The sequence below is a fragment of the Serinus canaria genome, chromosome 1, assembly GCF_022539315.1.
Source record: "Serinus canaria isolate serCan28SL12 chromosome 1, serCan2020, whole genome shotgun sequence".
NCBI lineage: Eukaryota > Metazoa > Chordata > Aves > Passeriformes > Fringillidae > Serinus > Serinus canaria.
Genome location: NC_066313.1, coordinates 52,424,581 through 52,444,689, shown reverse-complemented (window position 1 = coordinate 52,444,689; position 20,109 = coordinate 52,424,581). Strand labels below are relative to the sequence as shown.

General features: G+C 41.9%; 1 protein-coding gene across 1 annotated transcript in view; it reads right to left on the bottom strand.

Moving 5' to 3' along the window:
- KPNA3 (karyopherin subunit alpha 3) overlaps positions 1-18,784 on the bottom strand; it is a 48,329-nt gene extending 29,545 nt beyond the window's left edge. Inside the window, exon 1 of the mRNA XM_030234454.2 lies at positions 18,631-18,784. Within this exon, the coding sequence (XP_030090314.1) occupies positions 18,631-18,708 (78 nt within the window). The 5' untranslated portion in view covers positions 18,709-18,784. The remainder of the gene's footprint in view (positions 1-18,630) is intronic.
- Between the last annotated feature and the right edge of the window lie 1,325 nt (positions 18,785-20,109).

Genomic DNA, 20,109 nt, shown 5'->3' with positions numbered 1-20,109 from the left:
TATTTGAATAATCTTAATAACTGTGTCAAATTTAAGGACACCATATAACCTGAAGTTTTACAACACTTCTTCCCTGTGACAGCTGCCTCCCAGTACTAAAGGGAGATACAAGAGAGCTGGAAAGGGACTTTTTACCAGAGCATGGAGTGATAGGACAAGGGGGAATGGCTTTCAACTGAAAGAGGGCATGTTTAGACTAGAGATTAGGAGAAATTCTTTACTGTGAGGTGGTAAGGCAGTGGCACAGGCTTCCCAGAAAAGTTGTGAATGTTCCAACCCTGGAATTGTTCCAGACCAAGCGGGATGAGGCTTTGAACAAGCTGGTCCTGTGGAAGGTATCCTTGCCCATGGTGGGAGAGTTGGAACTGGATCTCCAAGGCTCCTTTCCACTCATGTCATTCTATGATTCTGTAACTGTGCATTTCAATAAAGAATGTAACTAAACAATGTAAAGTCACCTTTTCTTGATCATTGTGTTCTAGACACCAAAACTCTTTACTGACCTTTTCACTAGCAACACCATCCCACCTTCCCCTAAAATCTCACCTTTTATTCCACTTATCTTTAATTTTGAGGTGTACCCTATCATAATCAGTGAACTCAACTGTCCACTAGAATGTTCCTCTCCAAAATCCAATACTGTACGTGCAAAATTTGAAGTCTCAGTGATTTAAGTGATGCAAGGCACAATTCACTTTTAGATTTGCTCCCTATGTACAATTTACTCATTTATCTATGCAAGAATATTCTAGAACACTTATACTGAACAGAAAAACTAGACTAAATCTGAAGTTCTTTAGCAGGCAATGATAGCATTTATCACCTACCACTCCTTTGGAAGCAGGGCAGATTTAAGGAACACTATATGCTGTGCTCAGCAGTTCAGCAGTTTGATATTTCTGGTTTAGAAAAAACCCAAATACACAGCAGTCCCAGGCAAGACATTACTACTCATTTCATCAATTTACTCTAAAATCTTCTCTAACAATATTTTGACTACAGACATTTACTCAAGAGTCAGCCATCCATAAAGTCTCTATTGGGAAGACTCCAAGCTTCTTTTTAAGGGCAAATAAGTCACTCAGATTTTCCATTAGGGTTTTATCTTTGTTTCATGCTTCCACATAACTTCAGCCTGTCTGATCCTACCCTATTACAAATCTGTCTCAATATTTTTTTACTCTTTCTCCTTTTTTATCAAATTGATTCACAAAATATTTCACTACACATAGTTTTCACATTTCATGTACAAAAATCTCCCATCTTTTCCTCATTTACAGAGCTACCACTCTTCAGAAAGATTAATAAAAAAAGTTATCACCTCTGCAGACATTTTTGCTGTCCAGTACCACAGATTTTTTGAGCTCTAATACTCTTTAGGCAGTCTCTGTATTACCTGGGTTTTAGTGTTTTAGCTGTTCTTTTGTATTTCAGTTTAAACTTACTATGAGTATTTTCTCTTTAAAGCAGCTCTGGTACTTTTTCTTTTTACCTTCCTCCTTTTAACGGCAGTACAGGTTGATAACTGGGATATCAGTTTTAACTCCATGGAACCAACAACTGTTACTAAACAGTTTAGTGCCCCCCACTAAACTAAGGGTGCTCCCAGGGCTCTCCCACTGGCACAGCATCTTAAAAAAAAAAAAAAAATCAGTTTGTCAGGGTCATCAAGATCACCAAGAATCAGTGATACAATGTTGGGGCTAGAGGCCTCCTACAAGCACAGGGACTGAAGTCCCCAAAGAACCTGTGGCGCATTCTGGCAGTTAAACTTGGTTGCCCTGGCTGGATCATGATAAGCGCTCCTTGCTTGAAGTCTGCTGACACTACTTCTAACCCGACACTTTGTGCCCCTGACACATGACATGACCACTGCATATCAATGTGTTTAATCCCATGGATTCCACTTAATTCACACTTGTCAATCATGGCAATTACAGACAAACATGAAAAACACATGAATGCACTTCACATCAGCTTGATTACCTAATTTTATTCATGCTTCTGACTGGGGATTTCTCCAGACTGTTGCCCAGCTTGATTTTCTCCTCTTTACCATTGGAGCTGATACACTAGTGACAGACTGCTCTATGGTAAGACTCTGAATGTCCACAATTTAATCATCCTTGCCTTGAAAGACCTAAAATATATTTCAGCTTAATCCAATTAACAAGAAGTGCAGGTACACATATAGGACCATATTCTGCATACTCTTGCTGGACTTTTGGAAGCTTTATTTTAAAACTTGCAGACCAAAAGGCACAATTTCCAATATTATCTGGTCAGGTGAGGTGAGGAGAGTGGGACAGGATAGGACAGGAAGATTGACAAAGCCCAGATTTTACTCCCCAAAAAACAGACCTAAATGATTCAGATAATTTTTTGTCCTGATGTGCCATTTCTTGAAAGTATTTAAAGCTTGTGTTTCAGATGAACCATTTTAGAAATACAGCAGGTCATCAGCACCTGACTACAGCCTCAGAAGAGACACAAATATTATTATGCAATAGCATATAAAAGAAGCAGTCTTAAGTACCACTGCTAGTCTCCTTTCAAGGAATCATTACCACTGTAAGCAGAATAACACTCTTTTACACAACCTACAAGACCCAGCATGTAGGGACTGATGCGTATTTACAAGGGATTTATACTCTAGTAGAAAGGCTAAACATTTTCCCCAGCTAATACAGGACAGATAAAACAGAGAGATGAAATTATTCTGCCACTTAATCCAGGATTCACTCCCAGGTTCCAGGCTGGGAGGACATCTGCTGAAGTCATAGATACCATACCAGCTGAAGCCTAGCAAGAGGTTACCAATGGATCTAATTCTGGGTTTGACATCCACAGCTTCTGACTATGATCACATCCCAACATAATGTGCTCAAACAAGTAACTTCATGGAACACTGAAACAGGACATCTCAACACTAACCCTCAAGCTAAGGCTGAACTGTTTCACTGGATAAAAAAATAACAGTCTCCAAATCTCAGACAGGGAAAACACAGCACAGGCAAAATCTTACAAATCACAAAATGATGACAGCTGCAGCATCTGAACCATGATGACGCTCCTAAACACAAGGTATTAATGCACTGTGTACTAAGGGCAAGCAGTAAAAATGAGTAACTGCCAGTCAGCATTAAGAAACAAGAACACAACACTTAACAAGCTGTGCTACATTACATCTCAGTTGTTATACATGACTCAAGGCAGACTTAAGTTCATAAGGCTTTTGTAACAAGAGATTTCTTCTCCCCAGTTCACCATATGTAAGGAACAATTATTTACCAGTATGTTTGACAGGCTGACATGACCACAGTAATGCACCAAGTACTCTATGTCTTGTTACAAGTCCAAAGTAGATGCTGAGCAGTATTTCTAATTTTAAATTCCTCAGCATTTTGTTATTTTATAAAATAAAGCATTAAAAAAACCCCCAAAAATCTGCTACATGTTGTTGGATAAATCAGTGTTTCACTTCTACCCTGAATTTCTGACTATTCTTCCAAAGTCAGACACAGTTACCTATGAAGAATCACTCCTTATCACCTTCCACTTGAAGGAAAAATAATTCCTAGTTCCCTCAAATTGGAAATTAATTTCATATGCCAAAGAAGAAAATCACTGCACACATTAGGGTTGCTGTGTTAAGGGCTGCAAGGGAACTTTGTTTCACTGTGATACAAAACACAAAAATGCCAAGCTGACAAATGACAAGAGATTTAAGACACACTAGACCTTGAGGAAAAAAAAGAGGAAAAGAATGCCACGGTCCCTGTAAAACTGCCTTTGACACACTCAATAGGCAGAAAGAACACAGGATATAGTTGTACTCATCAGATCAGTGTTTCAGATCTCTCAACAAGGGTGGCATCTCTCTCAAAAAGATGACAAGAAACTCAAAAGTTCAGTTTCAGCCACCTGAGGCGAAGGGAAATGTCTTCCTTATTTTTCAGTTGATACTTGTTTTATGACAGAACACAAAACTGCATCAAACTCTTGATATCAAAAAGCAATGGCCTCTGAAATTCTGAATTATCAGCATAAGCTATACCACCAGCAATTCAAAGAATTAGTTTTCAAATATTTGGAAGCCTTTTACCGAACCACACACACTGCACAAGTACCATTTGTGAAACTTGCATATGAGGGTGCACAGGATGTACGTGCTCATAATGTGTTTAAGAGCCAATACCATTCTTATCACACTGCCACTTGGTGCCCTACCATGAGCCATACAGACCTCTCTGGAAAAAAAAAAAGGATTACTTTCAAGTATTGAATAACACTGAGATTCTACGGAGCTAAGTCCCACAAGCTTTTTGAGCCTTTGTTTAACATACAACTATGTAACTGCATAATACATTATACTACTTGAAAAGACAACCCATATACCTTCTGTAGATTAAAAAAAAAAAAAAAAAAAAAATTTCAGGGAACCCCAAAACCAATCAGCTGTACTTGTGCATAAGAACAAGATTACATTTTTCAAAATCCTCTGTAGCAAATACATAAAGTGTTATACCAGAATGGGGAAGGGACAAAAGCCCAATTACTACTATAGTTATACAAGGTTGCATGGGGGAAAAAAAAACCCCAAAACTAATCCAAAAGGATAAAAATCACACCTTAGACAAAGCAGTCAGAATAGTCATCCATTTATGATATAATGTTTTAAAACAATGTTACTACTTTAAGCAATTCAATCTCATCCACAATTAAATACAAAAACTAGTCTTAGGGTTTCTGTTAATTTTAAGTTTCTACTTCATATCTAAAAATCAATCTTAATTGACTATAAACACTTTGAAGTCCCTTAAGTATATCACTTTTGGAATTACAGAATTCCGGACACTTGGTAAGATTACTTCATTCCCAGTTATAGTACAAATCAGCAAACCAAAACTATTTACATACGTGGGTGATACAAAATTAAATGTAATGACCTGATCTTCTGACTAGCTGTATGCTGGGATACAGAATCCTTAAACAAAATTAAAAATTAAGTTTCATGTACAGAGTGCTTAATAATGTAGATTTGCTGCACAGAAAAAATAATCAAATGGTGCAACAGTAAGTGGTATGAATTTTAACAATTTTAACTACTCTTAGCTATACCAATTGTGTCAGAAGAAAGATTAAAGCATAAGCAGCATCTACAACTAAAAATCTATCTACCATTGTAACAACAACATAGGGAGCACAGTTCGGTGCTCATCTTGAGCATCCACCTCATTAAGTGGGATACCTCAGCAGGTCAACTTTTAATCAACACATTTAGACCCCTTCCATTACAACTTGAGCAAGCAAGTCCACAAACCCTCAGAAATTAAGAGGGAGGAAGCAGATGTTTTTACCCAGGCAGTATGTCAATACTGCCAGCTGCCTCATAACCGGAGAGCTGCCTATCCCCACTCTTCTGCAGGCCAGCAAGCAATATCAGCCTCGAGCTAGCCCATGGCAGCAGGAAAGCCAGCATCATCTTGACAAGACTCATGCCTTAAGTTTTAACTTTCATATTTTTCATGTTCTGTACTGCACTAGTGTAGAACTCTGAACTTCATATAAAGTGTTAGCAGGTTCTCTTCACAGTTTCATCAGACAAAACAATCCTTATCCAGCCTGAGAACCAAGGACACCATTGCAGCTTCAGACCCAAAAAGTGTAAACAACAGTGAACTGAGGAGAGCAATCTGGGAGGATGGGACTTCAGACTCTTGAGCTGTAATTGGACCATTAACCCCAATATGTAAATGGGCCAAAACTTATAAATGTGTGAAAACTCGTGACCCAGCATCCACCTTGGGTGGAGCCACAGCCAGGCTCTTGCACTGCCCAAGGTGTATTCTTTAAAGGCCTTTTAATAAATCCCTACTTTATTCCTTTAACACTGTCTAGCCTCTGTTTCAGGTAGCCTCACAAGGCATCAAGATGAACACCACAGCCCAATGTCAGCTTTGGCTATCCTGTGGATACACAAGTTATGTTTCCAGGAACTTTATTAAGATGTGCATTTAGTTCCTTTGAAAATTCAGCTATTAAATTGAGAGAACAAATTCACTGACCAATTCTCATTTCTCTGAATCTACAAACATCATTAAATTCTTTATTCCTGCTTTTGTCTTTCAACATTACAGAAACAAGTCTCAGAAAATCAGAAGTTCCATGCTTAGAGGAAAGAGCTACCTTGAACACATAGCTGGGTTAGTAAAGCAGCTTGATTAAACATACAGGGAGCCCAACGAGCTTAGCATTTGCAAGTCAGTTCTAGACTACTTCTACCTGCTTAACTGAAAGAAAAATCTGGCCCACTTCCAAAAGCTGGATTGGATGTAGCTAATTCCATCCCTCTTGCATGTGAGCATATCCTTGAGTACAATTTTTTATATTTCACTACATAGGTGTGCATGCAAGACAATAAAAGGTGATGTTTGTATAGATGAAGTAAACACCAATCTTCCCTAGAAATTGCTTTACTGGCCTTTTTTCCCTATTCCTTCCCTGATACCTCTTCAAAAGTACAAAATACCACAATGCACATGAAAATGCAAAAGCCTCAGGAGCCAGGCTGATTTGGGGCATGAACAAACCTCATCAAAATGCTTGTTTGTATACAATTGATAAGATGATTAAGATTGTCAGCTGCCTAGCCTTGGTTAACATCAGAAGCTAAATATTCCCAATTTGCAAAGGTATATAATTAGTACATGTAAAGTTGAGGCTTAAACTGATGATATTCTACTTGTTCTGATTAACAGCTGGCTTCAGATAAAAACAAAGACTAAGAACACTGACAGGAGGTGACGCTGCTGTTCTACCTGATCACACCTTCAAATTGTATATCTCTTACTCCAAGAATTTCAAGTATCTCACAATACAGAAAAGAAGAATTCTGGGACTGGATCATGATGATCTGAATGCAACTACTTAATCGCAATTGGAGGAATTAAAAACAATGATGCTCGGTACACCAATTCCATCTAGTTCTTTTGGACATACAAAAAGATCTGACATCCATGCCAAAGTAAACCAAATGTCTAGTCCAAATTAACCCTTCTAGCTAGGTTTATTCCCTTACCCACCAGCATCACGGATTATTACCCATCTTTTCTCCCCCAACGAGTGACTCTTCTTCCCCAAGCCTAATTTTAAGACTTGCCTAATTACCAAGTGCTCCTATATAAAGTTCCAAATTGTCCTTCTAAGAAAAAAAAGGGATTTTTTTTTCCCCCCCAGTTGTATAGACTACAAAGTCAGAACAACTTCACTTCTGGCTTTGTTATCATAGCTCCACATTAAATTATACTGACCCAGTTAAAAATGCAGGCAGGGGGCATGGATTCCATAGTACAAAGCAGCCAAACAAACTTAAAATGTGTCTGTACCTTGGTCTGATACTCCAAGACAGTTTTATTTCATTTGATTACTATTTGACCTAAAAGGTATTTGCTCTTCTTTTAGGTAAACATTCTATTATTTTGCAGAAGGTATTAAAACTTAGTTGAGATTCCCTGTGCGCTGCAGGACCATAATATTTTAAATCTTCCTTTTGGCTTGTAACATTTAACACAGTACTAGGTACATAATGAGCAGAGTGCAGTGTTTATGCTACTTGTACCTTATGCCATGATTTGTCTGGGATCTATGTTCCTCAGGGTTAATAAAGGCCACTGTCCTGGTTCAGGGCAAATTTGGGAGAGAACCCCCAAAGGGGCTCCTCCAGGAAAGCAGATTCAATCGGCCCCTCCCCCCAGTAGGTCGGGGAGAAAATACCTCCTTGGAGAAAAGTGAAAAAAACCTGTTTATTAAACAATAAAACCTAAACAATATTAAACAATAAAACCCCTTGCTGCTCCAAAAGAGATAACAAACACAGAAAGTCTCCTCCCCGGGTTGCAGCCCAGCTCACTCAGTCTGTTATCAGTCCCTCCAGCGCTGGAAATGCCACAGCCCAGGCCCGGCCTGGTGGTTCACAGGTGTGAGCTGCCGGTGCTCTTCTGGGTGTTCAGTCCAGAGCAGGTTTAAACAGGTCCAAAGAAAAGGGAAACAGGAAAAAAAACACAGGGAACTTCTTTGCCTCAGCTAGCTAAACTAACTAAAAGCAAAGGAGAGCTCTGTCCTACTGTCTGTCCATCCGCAGACAACACAATCCAGGAGCAGGAATGTGGAGGAGTGAGTGCAGTGTCTGAAAACCAACTGCGCGCTTCTTCTCAGCTCCCTTCACTCTCTGGAAAAAGTCTTAAAGGTGCAAAACTTATTATTCAGCATAAACAGAACAAGACGACTGGAGATAAAAACATCATACAGTCAACCCAGGACAGCCACTAAAAGAAAACTAGTTCTTTTGCAGTAGGAGATGCCACACTTTTTTTTTATCCCCAGTTTGGGGCCCCTGAAATTAAGCCCAGCTGCCTTCTGTTAACTAGTCTGTGGCAAGATAATTCAAGTATCTGAGCACGGTTAGTCTCAGCAAAATGAGAGATCTACTTTAACTCTTTTACTTAGTGGAGGGTAATGACTCACTGAAGTCAGATTTTCATGCCAATATGGAAAGCCACCAACCTCCAATTAATTATTACCGCTCATGATGCTGACCCACCTGAAAGCCTTGTGGAAGCAGACAGAGCTGCCCATCCACATTGTCTGCTTCTACTGCTCCAAAAGATCTTAGCAGAAAAGCAATTGCTATGTTTATTTTTATCAGTTCTTTTGTAAGGACCTCTTTTCAAGGTCCTGATATCCTCTCTCCAACTGTCCAACCTCCATACTGAGTTACTACCAGCAAAGAAGCGAGAAGTGAGCGCTCCTGTTTTCATTCCCATTTACCAATTATCCAGTTTACAAGCACAAACCTATCAAGCAACCCTCAGGAGACTAGACTCGAAGCAAGTTGGCTGCATTCAACACAAATTGCACCAATACTGGAATACAATGAACAGGTTATCTCCTCGTTTGACATAGAATAAAAGAGCTGGAATTCTCTATTCAACATCAAAACTCAAGGAAGGAATACAAAATCTAGTCCATTTCCAGTTACTACGGTTGTGTGAATCAAGGACATTATATCCTGTCAAAAGTTTTACAGGACTTCCATTCAGATGTAGATCTTAATAGTGTTAATCACACTTTTACTGACATCAGACCAGACCACAATGCACCCATTTGGGCTCCACCTGAAGGCAAAATCAAGTTTCCAGGTAATTCAATAGCATCCCAAAATAAACTCACCACTGTGCAACAGCTGGTCTGCACAAACCAACAGGTAGGCAGAAAGGATCACCAACTAGTTCCAAGTACTATTTTTGACTGGTGGTCCTAGGTGAGCAAGGAACCTCTCCACAGAATGTCACACAAAGTTGTGGCAATGTGGTCACTTGCCATCTCCATTTTGACACAAGGTCTACCTTGAAAAACTTAACTGCAGTGTTTGGTCATTTATGCTGCAGCCAAAAGAAACTGATGGATACCTGCATTGAGTTTTTCTTCTCCTTTTGTATCTTTTGGAAAGAGAAGGGCATACTGAATTTCACAAAGACGCCAGCTCTGCCTTATCTGAATACTGTAATACACCAAATAAGCACCAAGAATAGTGGAAATCAAGATAGTCTAATTACAAGTGATTCCTATTCATACTTTTGAAAGTTAAAAGATCAAGGCTTCTTGACACATTAAATAGGCACAAGGATTTGAGATTTGGTACTTTTATGTTACAGCAATCTGCTTTTGCCAGTACACAAACTTCTAAAAAAGGCAATTAGTTGTTTCGCTATATTGCATGAGCAGTATAGTAAATGCTTTAGAGTTTCCTGCAAAGAAAAGCTTAACCTGTCCTTGAGGGAGAACAAATGAAATTTCTACACAACTCTTTGGTCTTGCCTAAGACATGACACCCCTTCTATCCTCTCCTAAAGTTTCTAAGCAAGGATCCCTCCCATCCCTTTTGAGCAGGGAAAGCAGCAGACCTAGTCAGGTGGAAAAACCTGACTGCTTCCACAAAAGACAAGGAAGCCCTTTCCCTTTCCACAGTCCAGAAGACTAGAAGAGTCTGAAGAAGAGTCTAGGAGACCAACTCAGGTACAGTTTCATCTTTTTTACTAATAGATGTTACCAGAAACCAAACCTACCACCTAATGCCATATTTCACAGAAAAAATACCATATTCACATGTGTACAGGACATCAGAGCAGCAAAGCAAAATTAGGACCTTTCATGGTAACTAGGTGCAAACAACTGACTACAATTTTGATCTTCGGATCAACAAAGATTTAAATACTTTCAAATGTGAAAACTCATATGAAATTGTAGAAGACCACTTTCAAGAAATTAATTACAAAATTAAGTGTTTGGTCAGAAAGGCTTCACAGATTTCTGGGGCAAACACCAGAAGACCAGAGATTCTTAGGCGTGCCAAATATTTATATTAGTTTCCCTTAGAAAGAAGAAGAAAAGAAAAAAAAAAGAAAACATACAAGGCTAAATACTTGCCAGATACCTTCTTGTGTAATCTGTGTTTGAATAAGGACACTCCCTTTTTAGATACTTAAACAGTCTTCAACTGTAATACCAAAGTATCTGTGATGATCATTCTATGAATCCATGATATATTTATAAACACCTCCCTGTGAAGTGGGGAAAAAAGTTTTGTTATTCCATCTATAAAATGGGAAAATAATTGCAATTTGCATGCATTCACAGGGTGCCATGAAAAAAATTCAATAAATCAAGTCCCTAGAGAGCTATTCTATATTCATCCACAGCAGACTTTTCTGGTATAATATTACATGGCTCAAATGAAATCAGATTTTCTTTGCCATTTTTTTGAAAGATATAATCAAAAGGCAAAAAAAAGATTAAACGTGCTAGCTGCCTAATTAAATCTATGAAGAGATCATTCTGCTCAAGATGCAAACAACAAACCCAGATGACAACGAAGGAAGAAGATGGAGCATTAGGTATTAGAAAATACACTCTAGCAACATTCCACTTTCTTATGAACTTTGTCAGCTGCCCTTTTGATTTAATCATTTCAGTATCCTAAATTCTAGATGCTTCTACCTCACGTTTTAATGTGACAGAAACATAGAATCAGTGTGCTTACATTACTTGAATATTTTGGGCATCGTACTGCTCTCCTTGAGGATTCCTTCTGTTTCTTAAAATTCCAATTTATACATCCTTCCAAAAAAAAAAAAAAAAAAAAAAATGCTGTCACACTGATTGCACACGTCAGTGTTCCTCTCCTTGTCCGGAAGGTTGCTCCTCAGTGCTGTTTGATCAGTGCTATGAACACTACAGATTCTTGCACACCTGGCAAACAGTGGTTAAAAGGATCCTGATGAATCACAGCAGAGCTCTCATTTCAGCACCCTCTCCTGATGTGGAAAGCCTTCTGTATCCGGCTGAAAGTCAGATTTTTATTGCAGAGAAATCACTACCACTGACTTTGCACCTAACATTACATGCGCATGAAAAGAAGCGAGAGGCCCTGATGCCAAAAAGCTGCATGCAAAGAGTATCTGCTGGTTAGCGGTGACTTCAGTTACCTCAGCAAGACACAACAACTCTTGCAGAATTTCATCAACCTTCTGACTTACACTGTAGCTGACTAAGAAAAGGCAAGGACTGGCACTCCAAGAACTGCAAACCTGAAATCTGACACTGTACCTGGCCAGGAATCCCCTAGTGCACCTCTGGAAACCTGGGCACACGCCACGCTAGTACCCTGTGTGACTGACCACCTTCTTCTCACACAGATGAGTTCTATGTTCCACACCAGCAAGTTTGCAGTGGGGCTTGAACACTCAGTAAAACACATCTCCATCAAGGCTTACAAGTCTTGAAAGGAAGCTGTTTCTCCAAATGGATTTTGCAAATCACTTACTCTATCACCACCTCCAAAGTCCACCTGTTACTGAATCTGACAATGACAAAGGTTAAAAATGCCCAAGAAGAGGTCCTCAGCTGATGAGACATGACAGAGTATGAGGGAAATGAGTAATTCACTAGCAGGTGTTTGAATGAAGAAGATACAAATTTGTCTCCTGTTCTGCAGACACTAGTACATTATATATTCCTATTTTGTACTTGCTGTACTTTTAAATACACACAGAATCAAGTTCAAAGCTGACTGCAACATTTGCTTAGCATGAGAAGGGAGACAAGCATCAGGTGAGCCAAGGAGCCTCCCCAGCAGATTTAATGGTGTTAATCTGATTGTGAAGGGATAACAATCCAACAGTTAAATACCACTAGACAAGATATACCTTCTCCCCTTCACACTGACCTCTTTGAGCCACCACTGGTCTTCTCCAGATGTGAAGGGCTGGCTCAGGAAGCTAAGGGAGCAGAAAATTAAAGAAACATGAAGAGCTTTGCAACTAGTTCACTCCAAGGCACAGACAGTTCTGATGCAGGACTAATTTTTTGGAAGATACCAGTGCTTTTGACAACCCACATCAAATTCTGTGAAATGGAACACAAAGCCCAGTTTCTGCTATTATATTAGGTAAGCAGGAATGTCAATTCAGTATCAGAGTTTCCCACAGCAGGTATTTTGGAAACAAATGACAGACTCTATTATTGGAAAAAATACAGGTTTTTTGATTTCTTTTTCAAATCAGGTCAGTTGATAATTTGTCTTTACCACTTGATGACACAACCCATTATCTACTAGTTCACTGCCTCCTCTAGCCTGTTATAAATTAGATGCCTCATTCCACTTTAATCCCACAACAAATACAAATCTGATCAGTAACTTGTAGCTGCTGATTCTTCCTAATTGCTGTCTTTGCACATAACGGCGTTTTAAAGCACAAAACATCCTGCTTAGATATGTCCTGGAACGGTACAATTATAAAAGCCTCAAAGAACTTAAGTAAAAAGTAGTTAAAGAGCCCTTTAAAACTACTCTGACTGTTACACTGCTACCAGCTGTGACCAGACTTCAATATTCTACAAATTAAAACCCAATCCTTTCATAAAAGAAGCTTTAGAGATACCAGTGCCACTGCTATAGAGTTAGAAATACACAAAAATGAAGAAAAACAAATTCTGTAATTACTGGAAGATTACCAGAGGCTTGGTGTATCACAACAGCAAACAGCAATAATTGGGCCTCAATACAGCAAGCACAGATCCCAATCAGCTTATGAAGATTATGTTCATCACACGATACCATCTCCGAATTGCATTCTCCACAGGTATTTTGGAAAGAAACAACGATTTCCTAATGTATCTGTGTATTTAAATCTTTTAAAATGCAATGCATTCAACTGATTTTGAACCTCACAGAAAACACTGCACAGTACATCGAAATGGACTTAGAGCCACAAACATTTCACAGTGTTGAACTATTTACTTGCAGACTAAAGCCTGGAAAATTCTGCAGCAATAGCAACCAAAGAGGCTTTCACATCTGTACCTTACTTCCTACCCATGTAATTCTTTCCAAGGTACAAACATGTACACTTTTGTTCCCCCAAGAGTATATATATTGGGTTTAAAGGGTAATAAAGAAGGAGCTGGAGTTTAAAAAACTCCGCATGAGAGTACTGAAACTTGTATTACATCTAGTTCCCAACAGAAAGTTACCTGACACCTGTGTTTTCACTTTACCTACTGAGACTCCACAAGCCAGTGAACCTTACACCAGGTCCACAGCACCTTAAACCCACCTAAACCAGCTGTTAAATCCCGACTCCCTACTGGTATCCTTTCCTGAGTCCAAATGAAATGCAGAGAGGTGACCAATCCGTACTGTGAAATTTTGAAAGAAACTGCATTGGTACAAAGTAGCTGGGAGTAACAAAATTTCTGGGACTGCTACAATGCTTATTTGTTTCATGAAGCCTTGGAGTAGAATATGGGGAGACAGCAAAAACTCTACTTAGTGCACAGAACAGCGCCCAGAAATGAGCTGGCAACATCATGTCCACTCATTCGCTAACACTGTGCAGGTAGGGAGCCTCCACTGCAAAAAGCCTCTGACATTTGACAGGAACATGGCTTTAAGCCAACCTGTACCTCTTCCCAGATGCCCAGAGACTGCACCTATTTGGCCTCCCCAGAACAACATTCCTGTGCTCACAAAAAATTGATGGTGGCATGATAGAAAAATGGGGCTGAATTCAAGCATCCTCAAAAACTAGATCCTTGCTGTTAGCAACGCAGGAGCAGTAAATACACTGAATCTGCCAGAGCTGATGACGGAGATCTGGGCTAAACCCACTTTCTTTCTCTGCTTCATGTGGGGTGAGAATGCTGAAGGCACAGAATAAAAATGTATCCTTCAAAGTTCCTGAGCCCAAAGGTGATACAGACTTAAAGATCACACAACTGCCTGTAACTGGGAAAAAACCATCAGTGACCAGGACTTCAGAAACTAAAAATCAAATAAGAGCAGGAATAGGTGAGAGATGACACAGTGGCTACATTTCCTTCTGGTAAATGGCCCTTGGCAAATCTCAGAAGGATAACCTTACAGCCTAACCAACAAAAGCTCAAGGACTTATCTTCTTTTGACTTATGACAAGGGGTATGACAAGTATACAAAAAGGAAATTTTAATCGCAGTCATTGAAGTGTTTTTACATAAAGTTAATTATTCAATTTGTAACACACTAACTCCCTTCTAGGTTTTGGGTTTTTTTCTCTCCTTGGTTTTCTTTAAAATGAGAGCACAGTTTCAATTTAGTATGCACTTCGCTAATTTCATGACCACACAATCTCATTATATCACACACAAAAAACACCAGCAAGTCATGCAGACACTCCTACAAATTATAACACCTCTGCTCATCAAGACTTTTTCCTCAGTTTTAGTCAGGGATGCTGACTAATCCTGACAGAAAGAAATGGGCTGATTGTTTGATCCATCACCCTAAAACATCAGAATTGTGAGTCAACAAATGGGTGCCTGCTACTGTAATAAAGAAAAAGCAACACTTCTAATCCAAAACATTGAAGGAATAAATAATGCTAGGAAGGATTTTACTAAGCAAAGAATGAAGCTGAAGAACTGCAAAAATCAGAAGGTTCAAATTAGGTTTTCTAAAAGCTAGGCTAGCTCAGATATCAATACACACAAATAAACACAGTTACAATGAGTGCCACAAATTAAGTGATTGCAACTGTTTAATTTTGTCCTGAGAAGACTTAACTGTACTGGAATAATTAGTGCTGGATATTTAGGGAAAAAAACATCACTGAGACTTAAGACTCATGTCCATAATCAACACAGGAAAGCCTTCTCATTTTATGTGTAACAATTCAAAAACCTCTTTCACATCTCAGGAGAACACAGAATTCAGAAGACAGTGAGGAGAGAACTGGCAGCTGTTTGTCCAGATGAAGCCATGAGTGTCTTGGCTCCTTATTGATCAGCTCTGCAGGTTGAGGTTAACCTTGTCTGCTGCTAATCACATGTCAGTACCTATAAAAATAGAAAAATCTCACTAATTAAAGAAAGAACAGAAACTCATATTAAGTGAAGAACACTTAATTTGTGGCATTTGATACTGCTATTATCCCTTTTAAAGGCTAATTTTTTTTAATATTAATACCCTAAAATCAAAATTCCAGTTCAGCATCAACAACTTTACCTCCCTAAAAGAGGAAGACAACAAAGAGGTATGGAACTTTCACCCAAACTTGAAACTAGAAAAAGGAGTATGAACCTGTACAGGTCAAAGATTCAGAACCTCTGATTTCTGATCAACAGAGCTATTCCTCTGCTCTTAGAAAATCACACTCATCTTTTGTTTCCCTTAAAGTTGCATTAGGAAAAAGCAAAGACAATTATATGCCCCAGCAAACCCAGTAATAAAATATGAGTTAAGTACAAATTAAAGGAGTAAGTATTTTGGTCTGCTAGAAGAGTCTGTACCCAGAGGGAATCAATAGTAACTCTCAAGTATTTAATAGCAGTCAAAGGAAGATTACTAAAGAATGTGTTCAAACCTGATGTGTTCAAAGGCAATGACTGTTTCCAGGCAGAAGGTGAGTCAAGTGCCACTGTTTGTAAACTGAAGCTGAGACTGTACAGCTTTGAATATTTTAAATTATCCAGAGGATATAATCTAGATATCAGACCATGATTTAGTATGACACCATTCTAAATGATTAATTTCTCTTTGGTGGAATTTGACAAAATGAGAAGATGTAGATCAATGCCAATGAAAGCACCGATGCCTCCTGATTTCCAAAGCTGAGCACAGAATATTGGAGGCAGGTTCTCTATGTCAAACTCTTTATTGCAGTACAGGGAGCAAACCAAGTGTATTTAATCGCTGACAGTTGGGAATTAGGTTTATTTGATTTAGAAAACAAACACTTTGTGAAGAGCCAATAACTTTCACTACATAGAGACAATCTGTGCAATCAGCAGGTCAGTCTGTGTACCAGGTCCTCAAGAGAGGCACAGTAACTAATGGCAATTATATAGCTCTGCTGTGCTCATTTATTCTCCACTCTAAACTTAATTTACATTGTTTTACTTTTAGAGGCTTAAGTTAGATAAAGTTTACTCCAGAAGGGTATTTCTAACATGAACTTTTAAATACCCGGATCAGAAAAGAGTCAAAAAGGAGGTTTAGTAGAAAATCTCAGACATTAAATAAGCTGTTTTGAAAGACACTGAAACATTTCCAATCTTTAAAAGTTCTTTAAATGAACCTAAATAACATTTTAGCATATTTCCACAGGTATACAACTTTAAAATACCTCTGCATTTTATCTACTTGTTAGTGCAAAAAAATATGTTACCTAGATTTTAACCCTTTTCAAAAGCAGATATGACAGCTTTAACTATGTTACCATTACTGGAGCTCTGCACCAGTCTTAGGCTCAGCCACAGAAAGGAAATCAATCATCACACTGGAAGACAACCCTAGGGATATGCTTCTCCATAAGAGCAAATACACTGCTCCAAAATAATTACTCCCCTTCAGAGGGAAATGAGAGCTAATCCACCTTAGCTGGTCTGGCAGAAGTAATCTCGGCAAAGCTGAGGCGGTCCATTCCCTCATTCCTCCCCATGGAGGCAGACATTCAAGTCCCCTAGTCTTGGGCACGCTATAATATAAGCAAGCGTGGATGACAGATCAGTTCACACTAGGCATGAACATACCTAACCTTTCCCTGTTTAGAGCTCTGATGGATTCAGGCCAGTGACTGAGAAAGCAGCAACAAAGCTGGTAACCAATACGGAGAGATGAGACAAGGACAAAATGAATGAGGAGCAGCAGGGAGAGCCTCACTGGATGAGAAGGGGAAAAAGAAATGCACCACGCCCCCTCCTTACCCTGAGAAGCAACTGCTAAACAGAAGGATGGGCAATTTTTAGTTACTTTCTAACATTTACTAATGTTAGCCAGAAGTGTTGAAGTTATCATATTCTTTACATGCAAGAATTTCTGTAAGAAAGATTCACTGTTGCAGACTTAAATAAAAATTAAAGATTACTTTACACTGTGAATGTCATCTTAAAGACACTGCTGCTGCTAAACCTGACCTGCATAAAATTGTCCTCACCCAAACAACAGCAGCAGAAGTGTAAATTCTGCTAAAATACAAAATGTGCTTTCAGAGGACTAAAATTCCAGTCTACTGATTACAAAAGTTAAGTGATAAAATCGACAGAAGCATGGAAAACACCCTCAGGTGAAGTCAAAGTAATCTGACACATATTTAGGTTTTCACTCTAGCGAATCCTAAGCCGATTTCAATCCTAGCCTGATTTCAGAGCTCCCTCCCCCTTCCTTTCCTATTACAGAAACTTAAACACGAGATTTGGGATTTCCTCTTTCAATTGCGAGTAGAACTGAAGATGTGTCCGATAATGACGCGCAGATTCGAAGACCTCTGGAACATCTATGGGGAATAATAAACTCCCAATAACCCTGAAACTCTCAAATTCGGGGGAGCAAACTACTACCCCATTAGCCTTACCGAGCACCGCACTCCTTCCCTATTTAGACGCAGAGGCCCAGCAAACCATTACTGATGTGCCTGCCAGCATTTTAAAATAAAATATAGCAACTGAAAAGAAAAAAGGGGCTGATACACGGCAGGACAAGGAACAAAACGGGCCAGCACAGCACACTATAACCAGGCTCACCAGAGCGTGGGAGCGGTCCCCGGCACCAGCACAGGCCTCCGTGAACGGCAGCGGCACCGCGGGGCGAGGGCAGGGCAGCCCCAAGCCCCGGCGGAAAGGCCGCCACCGCCCCGGGGGGCGGCACAAAAGGCGGCCGGCACCATTGTCCGAGGCCCCATCCGAGCCCCGGACACGGGGAAGGCGGCAAGACGGCGAGGCCGCCGGGGCGGGAGCGGGGAGCGCCGCGGGAGGAGAAGGTGCCGCATCCCGCCGGCCCTGCCCGGGCCCCGGCGAGCCGGGCAGGCGACGGAGGGGCCCGCGGGCGGCCCGGCCGCGCCAACCCTTCCCCCGCCGCCGCCTCCGCCCCCCGCCGGCCGCGCCCGCCCGCATGACTGCGAAGAAAAAAGCCCCCCTCAGGCGTTCCCCCCGCCGCCTCCTCCCGCCGCGAGCGCGGCCCAGCCCGGCCCGGCCCCTCCTCTGGCGGCCGCCGGCGGAGGCCGGGCCCGGCGGGGGCCCCGCCGGCCCCATACGCACCTCCGCGTCGCGGCCCTTGTTCTTGAAGCTCTTGATGCGATGGCTCTCCAGGCCGGTGGCGGCGGCGTTCTCGGCCATGGCGGCTCCCGGCGGCTCCTGCGAGGCGGCTCCGGCGGCTCCCGGCGGCGGCTCGCGCGAGGGGCGGAGGGAAGCGGGACGCGCTCCGTGACGAGCGCGCGGGGGGGAAAACGGGCGGGGAGGGGGAAGGGGGGGGGGGCCGCTGGCGCGCGCGCGCGCCGTTGCTGAGTGACTGGGAGAGGGGTGGGGGGGCGCAGAGCGGGCGGTGCGAGCGCACGTGACGCGGAGGGCGGGCGGACACCGCCCAATCGCGGAGCGGCCTCGCGGCTCTGGTCAGGCCCCCTCGCCACCCCGGCCGCGCCCCCGCCTCGCGTGGCATTCTGGGGCGTGTAGTGCCGGCGGGCGGCGGCTCCGCACGTGGAGAGGCTGCCCGGCCGCCCGGTTCCGGCTCCGGCTCCAGCTCGACGCCGGGCGCTCTGCGGCTCCGGGAGAACCGAGGGCCTGACGGTACTGGACATACAGAACAGCAGAACAGGTCTGGTTGGAAGGGACTACAGTGGGACATCTGGTCTGATCTCCCTGCTCAAGCAGGGTGAGCCAGTAGCACATGGCACAGGGTCGTGTCCAAATGGTTATTTGGTTCTTTACTGGAGATATCTACTGATATCTGCAGTAGAGGAGACTCCACAGTCTCCTCTCCTGGCAAACTGTTCCAATGTGTGGTCACTCACAGTCTAAAGAAATTTTTGTCACGTTCAGGTGGAGCTTCCTGTGCATCAGTTTCTGCCCATTGCCTCTTGTCCTATTGCTCGGCACCAAGCAGAGCCTGGCTCCGTCCTCTTGGCACCCTCTCTTCACTTACTCATAGACCCTGGTGAGAGCTTGAGAGCTCTCAGTCATCTCTTCTCAAGGCTGAGCAGGCCCAGCTCCCTCAGCGTCTCCTCACAAGAGAGATGCTCCAGTCCCTTCATCATCTCTGTTGCCCTCCACTGGACCTGCTCCAGGAGCTCCCTGTCTCTCTTGTGCTGAGGAGCCCAGAACTGGACACAGCACCCCAGATGTGGCCTCAGCAGGGCTGAGTAGCTGAGCAGGATCACCTCCTTCAACCTGCTGGCAATGCCCTTCCTAATGCATCCTAGTATTCCACTGATCTTGTTAGCTGTGTGTTTTTTCCCCCAAATGCACTCCGGGGTGACCCCACTGGCACAAAGTGCTCATGCACAAAGTGGCCTCAAGCAGCTCTTCCAGCCAAAGCTGTGTCGTGGTCACTCACAGTGCACCTCCCTCTGCTCCTCATGACTGCACTAACATTGCTGTATGCAGCCTAGGAAGAGCTGCACAACAAGCACCTGAGAAATCCAGGTGTTTTGGGAAGCCTTGAGTCCCCTTTGGTGGCTCTGCCATGCAAGCAAGCCCTGCCTGGAAAAAGCAAATCCAGCGCTTTGCCAACATGCCCTTCGT